The following is an 11,613-nucleotide window of genomic DNA, read 5'->3' as shown; positions in this document are numbered from 1 at the left end:
CAACTATTAAGAGTTTAACATCACGGCGCTGGCTATTTAGCTATGTGCTAACTCACGGACATGAAACATACAAGGTAAAATTGAAGATTTGTCTAAAACGTCCTAAACTGCAAAATTATACAAGTAACGTTGTCGTATTTTTAAAAGGGTGGTATTATGCAAAATTGACTTTTTCAAGCTTTACATCATGTTATTTTGTCATTCCCTCATTAAAAACATGCCTGAAGTGTTGCCTTGGCGCATTCACGTATTTTTGAGTAATCTGTAAAAACGCCCCCACCTCCTGGAGACGCCTCTGAGCTTTCGTCACCAGCCGAGTAACCAACCACTGCTCCTCAGCAGAAGCCCCTCCCCACAGATGCCACCATGGATCTATTATATTAAACGGGATGCCACAGACAGCGTGTCGGAAAGAGTCAGAGGTTCTTAAAGAGACAAAGGCCTATTTCAAGACATTCACTACAGCCATTTTGAGAGAGCAATTTTATACAAGGCAGTTATTTTAATTTACTGCATTTACAGACCAACAGAAGGTTTCGTCATCATTGTAGTGTGCTATAGACTGGTGCTATGTGATTGAAAAAAGCATAATGTTTGCTTCTTTTTTGTAAAATACCCACGCAAGTGTCGGTAGTTAGCACATGGCTGATTAACTGGCGTCGTGCCATTAAACTCTTAATAATTGACTTTTGTGTCGGACCGACAGACGGCATCTCGTCATAGAAGGTGGCGTGGCTTCACCAAGGAGAAAATAGAATCTTTAGAGAAACACAATTTTCCACTCTTTTTTTTTTGGCCATTTTCTGGTAGAATATGAACTTCACACATAAATAAAGTGTAAATCGGGCCCATATGGATATTTTCTCACAGCAGATTGTTCAGTAGAAGGGAAAAAACGGCAGTCGTTGCTAGCGCTAGCTAACCGTTAGCATTAGCCCGATGCTAACATGTAGCATCAACAAATCATGCATTTTCGTGCATTTTATTTCTGACTTCTGGATATAGAATAAAAAATGGTAATTGGTAAATGGTCTAAACTTATATAGCGCTTTTCCACCTACATGAGGCACTCAAAGCGCTTTACAGCAAGGATCCACTCACCCATTCATACACAAATGTACGCAGACTGGAAAATAATAAACACAATACAAAAATGGAGAAAAAAACTGTCGGCCTTGGATACAAAGAAGTACAAATATATTTTAGAAAATGTAAAAGTATGTTTTGTTAAGTACATTTGTTCATTGTACTAATTTTAGTAGATTAAAAATAAACGTTGCATACTAACTAAAAATACTCTTAAAATCCAACTGTAATTAATTTTGTAGGCTACTTAAAAACGTTAATTAATAGTGTATTTTATTAAGTGTTTTATTTTAGTGTCTTTTAGTGTATTTATAAAAAAAATATAATCTTTTGTTATTCTTTGTTCTGAAGAAGTTCTGTAGAGTAGGATGAAGGAGCTGGGCACAGAAAAGGGAACTGGTGGGGTTTTGAAGGATATAGTTTTTTTTTTTTTTTGATGGATTGTAGGTGTGGTTGTATTTTTGTAGTATTTTATTTGTTAATTTATTTTTATGGTTATCATTATTACATATATTTTTTTGGCTTTGTTCAGGTACAAAGGATGTCGATGGTGTGCTCTCCGGAACAGCAGGTGGCGGTAATGCTCTACTGACTGGTTGCCAACCGCTGAAAAACTTGAGGAAGAAGAAGATGAAGTTGCCTCTCAGCGGATAGCTTATCAACATACGGCCACACCGATCTCTTCTAAATTATCCCTACCATACTTCATTGCAGACAAAGTATAGTTTCGCTTTTACTTATATTGTTTTTTTTCTACGAGGATAATGTAATGAGTTGAAACAAACAAAAAGACGACTTAGGAGTTGTGATTACAAAGCTAGCATTGTAAATCAAAAGAAAACAAAACAAAAACAACACACAGCCCCCCCTAAAGATTGTTCCTTTTTTATTCTGTCATTGGAAGAATGAGTTTTCTCTTGTAAGTATTATGTTTGGTTGCTCTTATGATTGCTTTGCTCTTCTTGAGTTCATGTTAACAAGTGCACCACAATTGGGAAATGCTAGCGGTAGCTTCTAGGGCTGCGACTACTTCCTGGGCCACCTACTGAAATGATTATGCTGTGTTGCCTGTCATAGTTTGATGAGATTCCGACGTGAACCTTGGTTTCTTGTACTGTTTCATATGTAGATCTGCGGTGAGTTCTTCTCAACACAGTAGACACCGCATTTCTCGTCTTCGCTCCCTAAGGCAAGATATCAGTGGCACTGGGGAAAAGTGTTCAAATATTTCCGACCTTTTGATTTAATATACATATCCCTATTCCCAACCCTACCCCCAACACAGATATACAACTTACTGCTTCAAAGCTGTATACTCACTGGTTACTGGCAATAGTTTCCAATGCACAGTTTCAAAGCATCAAATAAAATATAGTGTGTGTTCTACGACGTAAACTGTACTGTAAATAGACTTGGTGTAAGTCTGTTACAATACATTTTGTCTATGTATTTATCCTTGTTTAATTTTCAGCTGAGATGACGACAGCGATCTATTGTGACAAGTTTATCAAATAAGACTAATAATCTGCCATTTATTTTTATTGAAAATGTTATTCCCAGTCATGGCCGTTCATCCAAGACTTTCAAGCCCAAAAAGAATATCCCAGAGGGTTCACATCAGTACGAGTTGTTAAAGCATGCCGAGGCAACACTAGGGAGTGGAAACCTGCGCATGGCAGTCATGTTGCCAGAGGGTGAAGACTTGAACGAGTGGGTCGCAGTCAACAGTAAGAATGATTTTAATTAACACCCTTTCAATTTATATTTGAACACAAGCTCTTTCGATGCAAATTTTAGTGACTGGAAAATATTTATTCCTTAAATTCTTTAGTATTGCTCTTGACTAGAAAGAATATTTAAGAAAACTCAGAAAAGGATAATGGTGAGTGCTTCAGAAGGTATTTTTGTATTAAGCTTAGGAAACAGGTGCACTGCGAGGACTTGACTTGATCGCTTAGATCAATAGAGATTGACTTAACCAAAAATGTTACTGTAGCAAATGTTGGTACTCCGGTAAGTAGAAATTTAGAGTCTTTTATTCCAGAATCCCACATGGTCTAACCAAGCCTAGATTTTTACTCGGGTCAATCTCTCTACTAATCAAATAAAAATAAATATCTTTAAAAAGATGCTAAACTGAGGCACTCAAAGAAAAAGTAATGGCCATGCTGCAATAAAGGCCCTTTACCAATACTTTTTCTTTGAGTGCCTCAGTTTTGTATCTTTTTAAAGTCAAATGCCGATCCCTGCACTGAAGAGCACCAAAGTTAGATTTTTTGAAAAAACAAGCGCTCCTGCATGTTTTAGTTTGCTTGAACCCAAAAAATAAATATCTGTTTTGATCCGAGCCCCACATGCTTCTTCTCAAACTTGTTCACCTGTTTCATCTTTGTACCAAAGTAACAATTTTACTACATTATTTATTTTTCTCTTCATCCCCTGTTCTTAGCTGTGGATTTCTTCAACCAGATTAACATGCTTTATGGGACAGTCACAGATTTCTGCACCGAGGAGAGCTGTCCTGTCATGTCTGCTGGCCCCAAGTGAGTCTGAGTCAAAACTACATTTGAGATTTTATCAGAAGACAGTTATTGTCAATTCCTTTCAAGTGGCACAGACCTGTTTCATAGTCATACTTATTATACAGTTAAGTAGAATCTATAAATCCTCATCTGTCCAACACCAAATTATAAACAGAAAAATCCCTAGAAGGCAATCCTGTGTATTGCTGGGTTGCAGGTTCTAGGATGTGATGATGTCATTGGACCCAACGGGGTCCCGGAGCCAGTTTTTCCTATTAACAGCATTACACTTTCACAAGTCGTAGCTAAAAAGAAAATGTATGAATTTAAAAAATGATCATTAATATCAGTCACTGGGTCCATGATCTCTCAGTACAAGACCAAAAATAATTTTTCCTCTATATAATAGTATAGGCCTTTAGAATGCTGTGATGTCACCTGCAACCCAGCGATAGGTGGAATGATGGATTTGACAACTTATGGACAGAAGCTGTTCTTTTTTCAGGCCTTTCCCACTTGTTTTCTATTCGGCTTTCAAACGCGTTTAGTGGTTCTTCAGAATAGGAACAAGCTCTCTGACGCACGTGTATAGCATATGTAAATTAATATTTAGCATAATGTGGTTGTGATAATCAAACTGTCCTGCTCGCATTATTATAGTCTTCATAAATTAGACGTGATTATTGTCGTGCACAAATAGTCTCCAGTGTTTCTGTGTCTTTTGGTTCATTGGTCACTGGTGAAACTATGAGTAAATGTAGCACGAAATACTTTTTTCTTGATTTGTTTTTATTCTATCTTTTCTAGGTATGAGTATCACTGGGCCGACGGAACTAACATCAAGAAGCCCGTAAAATGCTCTGCACCTAAATATATAGATTATCTCATGACATGGGTCCAGGACCAACTTGACGATGAGACACTATTCCCCTCGAAGATAGGTAGGATCACAGAAAAGGGTGTCAGGATTTCTGCATGTTTAATCTTCTTGGTAAATCGCTGCTTAGTTTTTTACCCTTGAAAATAAATCCTAGGTAAAGAACCTTTTACATTTTTTGATGAGGCATATATTAGTAATGGCATATCTACTACTCATTAGGTCCAACAGGTCCAACATTCCTCTAGTTAGTATTATTCATATTTCCTGAAATAGATAAGTTTTTTTATTATCTGTGAGCAAACGTAGCATTTTACTACTGTTAATGACTGATTATAAGTACCGTAATTTCCGGACTATAAACCGCTACTTTTTTCATATGCCTTGAACCTTGTACAACGATTCGGCTCATTGATAGGTTTTCACGGTCATACTGAATATTGTTCATGTTTTCAATAATAATGCACTGGGGTCCAAAGAACTCGGCTATTTCTAATGAAAGAACACTGATGTGAGAAAGACGCAATAACAATCCATAATCCAAACTTAAAGGTGTAGTGATGAGCGGTATGTGTTGAGGCGACCCTCCTGGATCTGGGAAGAGCCGCTGTACAGGCAGCCCTTCAGTTTGACTGACACACGTGTTTAGAGAATAATATAATCACAGTTATAAACTTTGAAGTTCTTAATGCACTTTTATGAAAGTAAATGTACCAATAGGCCACCATTCTCTTGAAATAGTAGGCGTTCACAACATTAACAATGTCTAGACTGTATTTCTAATTAATTTAATGTCATTCTAGTTGGAAAAAAGCAGTTTTCTTTCAAAAATAAGGTTTTAAGTGACCCCAAACTCTTGACCGTGTATGTTAAAATAGGGCTGTCAAAGTTAAAGCTGTAACTCACGATTAATTGAAAAAAATGATTAGTGCATTCATTAAAAGCTAATTGCCGATTAAAAGCATCATATACGTATCTATGTACCTGTATCTGAGCAAAAATGACCTGAAAGACAAAGCACTTGTATTAACTACATATTATAAGCCGGGGTCTCCACCCTTTGCACACGATGAGCTACTTTTATGTAACAAAAGTGACAGAGAGATACTAATGCATCAAATGGGCTGGTCTGATTATGCTATTTAAACGACTTTCATTTGGTCTTTGTACTATTCTTTATGTACCTAAAAGTTTGCAGATTCTGTTCAAAATGTTCAACAAAATGTATCAGGTCAGGTGTGCTCAATAGTCTGGAAATGACGGTTGTAGAGCCAGGCCAATGCTCAGTATCACCTGGCTGGATGACTCTCCTATTGTACATGTTTTAATGGTTGTGGAAACTGGAGTAGCTGAAACCTGCACAGACAGATGTTTCCTGCAGGCACATGCAAGATCCACACTAAAAGGCCCCGTGCCTTCTAGTTGTGAAGCACGAGCTTGCAGCATTAAGAGTAAAACATTTCTTCTCTTATTTTTTAAGGTGTCCCATTTAAACGCAACTTTATAACCGTGGCAAAGACCATCCTGAAGCGCCTGTTCCGGGTGTACGCCCACATCTACCACCAGCACTTTGACTCTGTCATGCAACTACAGGAAGAAGCGCACCTCAACACGTCCTTTAAACACTTTATTTTTTTTGTTCAGGTAAGTATACAAGACCTACAAGGTTTATATTTTATAGATCATTTTAATTTGACATTACCGTTGTAAAATATGTCTTGTTTTTTAGGAGTTCAACCTCATCGACAGGAAAGAGTTGGCCCCACTACAAGAGCTGATTGAGAAATTGACAACCAAGGATAGATAAACATTATTTTTGAATGTAATGTAATGTTTTCTAGTTTTGCACAGACACTCACCCGACCCTGGCTGTTGGTATGCAGTATACATAATAATTCCACATGGGAAGATGTTTTAACAAAGCCAGGAGTTTATGCACCATAGCAACCTATCAGGGATTATACATAACTGAACTGCTTTGAAAATAATGTATATGATTAGGGGCATTTCCCTCATATTTAGCAGTTGATATACATTATTTTCATTTTTTAGTTTGTTTTTTTTAGCCCAAATTTCTGAGTAAAGTTGGTTGGTTGCTCTTATTTTCCCAGTGGTCTTAAGTGCCTAACAGGGCTCATGTGCTGTATGTAAATGATGAAACAAAAAGTATAATTGAAGTGAAATCTTCGTTGTAATTGGCGACTTTCTATCTTTCTCTAAAAATCCGACGCACATATATACGTAAGGGTGCCATTTTCCTTTAGTCGTTTTGTAACAAATTGTTAGATTTATGGCAAATAGTTGGGAACAGTCCCTTTACAGACTGTGCAAATACTGATGGATGATTGTGTTGAAGTATTGGTTTCTGTACACGCTGAATAGAAAAGTATATGTATTTTACACTAAATATAGTATATCCAGTATGGAGTAAAAGGTAGCTATTGAAATATCTTGATGGAGTCTATAACCATGGTGTATAACAAGGGCCCTGATAGAAACGTTGTCACATGGAAATTGATTAATCCCTTATCTCATTTTGCTGACCTGCTTTCATTGAATGTTTATCCTGTGCACAATTTTTCAGGCTGACCAGTTTGCTGCTCCCCATAGTCTCCAAATGAATGTTTAGTTAGGCTCGCAAAACTCTAGAGTAGGCTGAAGGACCTAAGAACGTTTTCTTTGATGTGTTGCTATGAGTGCAGCATGTCATCTTTTCTTAGACTATGCAAAATTAGGCATGCCACTATAATACACCCCGACATGCTCGTTTCTACTGACAGCGTTTTGTACATTTCTCTTTGATATTTAACTCATCTTAAATACTGGATTGGTCAGCTAAACCTGAAGTGGTGGTGTTTATTTATTATATTTTTTTCTGACTGGAGGGCTCACACTAAATTTATTCTTCCAGGGTTTTAGCCTACTTTTATGAATGTCATTTCTTACCCCATATAAAGAAAAATGTCATTTAAACATGTCATTCTGATGAAATGGTCTGTTCTCTTTTGTTCTAATTAACCCACTGACTTTTCAACTATGAAATTCAATTGTGCTGTTGAGTTGACAAGAAAAATAAATATTGGTATGGACTTGAGTGGACTTTGGGTGAGGAGATGGGTTGAGGTGACGGCTGTTAAAGTGTTGACATGGTCACGTGGTGGTGGGAGATTTGTGCTGAGAAACATACCATGGCAGCAGATCCACCTTATCCAGAAGGGGGGAAAAAGGTGATTTGTTGATTTTCATGTCAGTCACTTCACTTTGCGCAATGACTAACCGTATGCGATGATTGCGCTGCGCTCCTATGTGTGTACCTGGAGTAGCCCCGCCCTACCTGGCCCAGAGGGATATGGGTACATTAAGGTGTGCCTGCCTGACTATCAGAGAATATGGTTGTGTGAAGCCATTTACGATCAAACAACTGAGTGTACTCTTTTTAAAGGCACACTGCGTAACATTTTGGACTTTACTGTTGACTTTACAGTTGACACAGAAAACGATGTTACGGCAGTGTGTAATAAAACAATGGATTTGGATGAGAGACTAACCTGTTTAAATCTCAAATTCTACTGCCTTTAGTCACATCTCCATGGAAACGAGCTGGAGACGCACCCACTCCTGGTAACGTTTACAGCCATATCTTATGAGGGGTGAGCCTCATAAATATTTGTAGCCTACATTTATGAGGTCTTATCCAATGGTGAAAATATCCGTCATAAAATAAATGCTTGTATTGCAATTTTATTTATTGGGTAAAATTGTACGCGGTGTGGCTTTAAATCAAAATGAAAAAAGAAACCACCAAATGTCTGATGAAATGAATCGTTGTTTTGTGCAGAGGCTCATTAAACAAGCCATGAATCAAAATGTCTGCTAAATAAACTGTTAACGTAAAAAAAGAAACAAAAATCCCGTCACTGACAGACAAATGGATATCTGTTCCTTTTTTTTTTCTTTTTTTTTTATTGAAAAATATACAAAATTAACATAAACAAGGCTCGAGGCTCAGGTGTGCAAGGCTTCAGTTTCCAGTGTAAACAAAAATACATAAAAATATAAAAATAAATAGTTTTACAGTGCAAATTCGTTACATAGAACTTTGGTCTTCAGGGCTTTGGCATTTGTGCAATAATTCAAGGAGGTCACATAAGAGGACATTAGTGATTCAAATACAACAAGTTTTGGTTTTTGGTTAAGGTAACTTACAGCTATGGATATGATACTTTGCCATTATTAATATTAAATTCATACTAAAAAGTTTATTTGAGGGTAGATTTTTTTGATAAATACCAAACAAAATATCTTTAAGGTTGAGTTGTAAATCTATGGTAAGTTTTCTATTCACAAACAGATTGATGTCTTTCCAAAAATACTTGTGTGTAGGAACATTCCCAGAAAAGATGGCTAATCGATTCTTCAATACTATGACAAAATGAGCAAAGAGGGTCTGGATATCTGTTCCTTTTTTTTTTTTTTTCATTTATTGAACAGTTATTTTAATGTTATAAACATTTATGCCAGGGGTTAAGCAAAAAAAAATAACATAATAAAGAAATGATAATAAAAATAAATACAAAATAAAAAAAAACACACAAAAATGACAGAGGCAGCCATTAGCAGCAGCACCCAAAACAGGTTAAAGCATCAAGAGTCTTAACAGCTTTAGGGTTTGAAGAGGAACGTATTGATTCTTTATATTGCACCATTTCGAGCAAGTAGAGTTTAAAAAGGGGATTTTTACCGGAAAATGTACATTTATGTATGGGAGGCCGTTTAGGAAAAAACACATTGAAAATGAAAGAATACCCATTACACATGTGAAAAAAACGCAACAAAAATCACAGGTTTATACATTAGATGGCGCACTTGTACATTGTTTGTGTTTGAAACACGTCCAAATACACTGCCTACACAATAATGAAGAGCAAAATGTATAGAAAATGTTTAGAATTAAAAATGCATTTTATTTTATTTTTTACATTGAAAATCTTGAAAATGCTGGTCAGGTTTTTTCACATCGAAAATGAACGTGTTTTTTTCTTTTTCTTTCAAAGTTCACCTCAGATCTTTTTTTTTTTTTTTTTTTAACATAAAAAAAAAAAGAGGTTGGTGCGTTTTGAGGTTTTTCGCGCTTGGTGAGCGTTTGACGCGCCTCCAGGGCGTCGAGCGCGGCCGACGCTCGAGTTGGGAAATGTTGAACTTTTTGGTGAAATTCGCGAGCGTCGACCAATCAGGAGCTTTCTCCCCATAGTGACGTACGTTGTAGCTAAGCCACCGGGCAGATTCTACGCCAGCCCCACAGATGTCAACAAGTCGCAAGTCACGGACGTAGCTTCTTTGTGAACCGGAGCTACAGCCGCTCTGGGACTTTTTTTTTTAAGAAAGACACATCAGTGCTTCTTTATCTAAACACCAGGATTAAAAGCGGCGGAAGTACCGTTGAAAGCGACTCTCGTCCGAGCGCAGCTCCTGGAGCAAATGGTGAAACTCGCCAAACTGAGAACGCCTTCGGACGATCTCATGAATCCAGACACGGCGCCGACGTTGTCTGGCTTTATGAAGCAATAAAAGCCAAGCCACTCTCTCTATGTCATCCATGTTGATAACTGATAACTGATAACGGCTCCCAACGCGGTCCACGACGACGCTCTTGACGCGCGTCGAGAGCGTCTTGACGCTTGGTAACGAGCGTCTGACTTGAATGAGCACAGGCGTCCAACAACGGGCGTGACGCGCGTTTTTGACGCCCAAATCGAGTTTGGTGTGGACGTCCAGTGAACAAGAAAGAACAAGAAAGAAGAAACTCACTGTCTTTTCGTCGTCTTAATCGGGATTGCATTAGTTGTGAAGTAGTATTAATATGAGCATAATCGCACTGTATGATGGCAGACATAGGCTATAGGCCTATTTTGATGTCTGATGAATTTGAAACATGAACTGAAACAATATTGTGGACAGGCATAGAGCCAGCCACCGGTCGCTGCCTGTCGCGGGCGTAGCCAATTTTAAACTTTAATTAATTTTCACTATTTAACCAACATTAAGATGATCTATATCTCTGGGAACAGAAATAATGGTTGATGCTTCTGCCTGTATGTCTCACAATTGGATTTATTATTGACAGTTTGGCCATATCCCCGGTTTATTGTAATTAAAGCCCTCTGTTATTTAAATGTCATTTCTCATAGCCTACGTGAAGGTGCATCTGTTTGAGGTGAGCCTATTGAGGTTCATAGCGCCATCTAATGGACATATAAGGATGTCCACAAGACTGTCCTGAGACACGCCGATAAACAAACCCAAAATAACCCCGCCCACGTTGATCCTCAACACCGGCAACAGCAGGTACCTTCCGGTCACAACAATCAACTTCCGGTTGCACCAACCTCTTTTTTTTATGTAAAAAAAATAAAAATAAAAATAAGGATCTGAGGTGAACTTTGAAAGAAAAAGAAAAAAACACGTTCATTTTCGATGTGAAAAAACCTGACCAGCATTTTCAAGATTTTCAATGTAAAAAATAAAATAAAAATGCATTTTTAATTCTAAACATTTTCTATACATTTTGCTCTTCATTATTGTGTAGGCAGTGTATTTTACGAAGGAGCATTGTAGTCAGTGAAAAAAAAAAAATCCGTTTTCCAAAAAAAAAAAAATTCCACAGTGTACTATCTCGTAATTACGAGATAGTATCTCGTAATTACGAGATATATTTTCCGTTTTCCGAATTAAAAAAAATATTTTTTTCGAATACTTTTTCCTTAGTGGATTATGTCGTAATTACGAGATAGTATCTCGTAATTACGAGATAGTATATTTTCCGTTTTCCGAAAAAAAAAAAAAAAGTTTTGTCAAAGAGTTTTTTTTTAATCCGTTTTCCGATTTTTTCCCCCCTTGCGGATTATCTCGTAATTACGAGATAGTATATAGTATATATTTTCCGTTTTCCGAATGTATTTTTTTTACTTTTTGAGTTTAACTCCTCCCCTTGCTTTGCTGTTGGCTATCATGATCACCTATGCGTGGTGTCAGTCGACGCCAGGTCCATGTGTGTTTTGCATCAAAATGTAAAAATGTATACAGGTAAATGTGTTTTTCTTCACTAACTTGTACTGAAAACATTTCGTC

General features: G+C 37.2%; 1 protein-coding gene across 1 annotated transcript; it reads left to right on the top strand.

Moving 5' to 3' along the window:
• The first annotated feature begins 1,714 nt into the window (after positions 1 to 1,714).
• Positions 1,715 to 7,608, top strand: LOC306959230 (MOB kinase activator 1B). The gene is made up of 6 exons (XM_079551285.1): positions 1,715 to 2,005; positions 2,647 to 2,813; positions 3,536 to 3,629; positions 4,416 to 4,549; positions 5,966 to 6,129; positions 6,215 to 7,608. The coding sequence occupies exons 1-6, from the start codon at positions 1,992 to 1,994 to the stop codon at positions 6,290 to 6,292; spliced, it is 651 nt and encodes a 216-aa protein (XP_079407411.1). The 5' UTR covers positions 1,715 to 1,991; the 3' UTR covers positions 6,293 to 7,608.
• The last annotated feature ends 4,005 nt before the right edge of the window (positions 7,609 to 11,613 follow it).

The sequence above is a fragment of the Gobius niger genome (assembly GCF_951799975.1).
Source record: "Gobius niger genome assembly, chromosome: 2".
NCBI classification, from domain to species: Eukaryota; Metazoa; Chordata; class Actinopteri; order Gobiiformes; family Gobiidae; genus Gobius; species Gobius niger.
The sequence above is the reverse complement of the archived record's forward strand: the minus strand, read 5'-3'. Positions and strand labels throughout refer to the sequence as shown.

Coding starts and splice junctions, on each gene's coding strand:
- LOC306959230 (XM_079551285.1), top strand. Junction 2,814..3,535: donor CGAGTGGGTCGCAGTCAACA/GTAAGAATGATT, acceptor CCCTGTTCTTAG/CTGTGGATTTCTTCAACCAG. Junction 3,630..4,415: donor GTCATGTCTGCTGGCCCCAA/GTGAGTCTGAGT, acceptor TATCTTTTCTAG/GTATGAGTATCACTGGGCCG.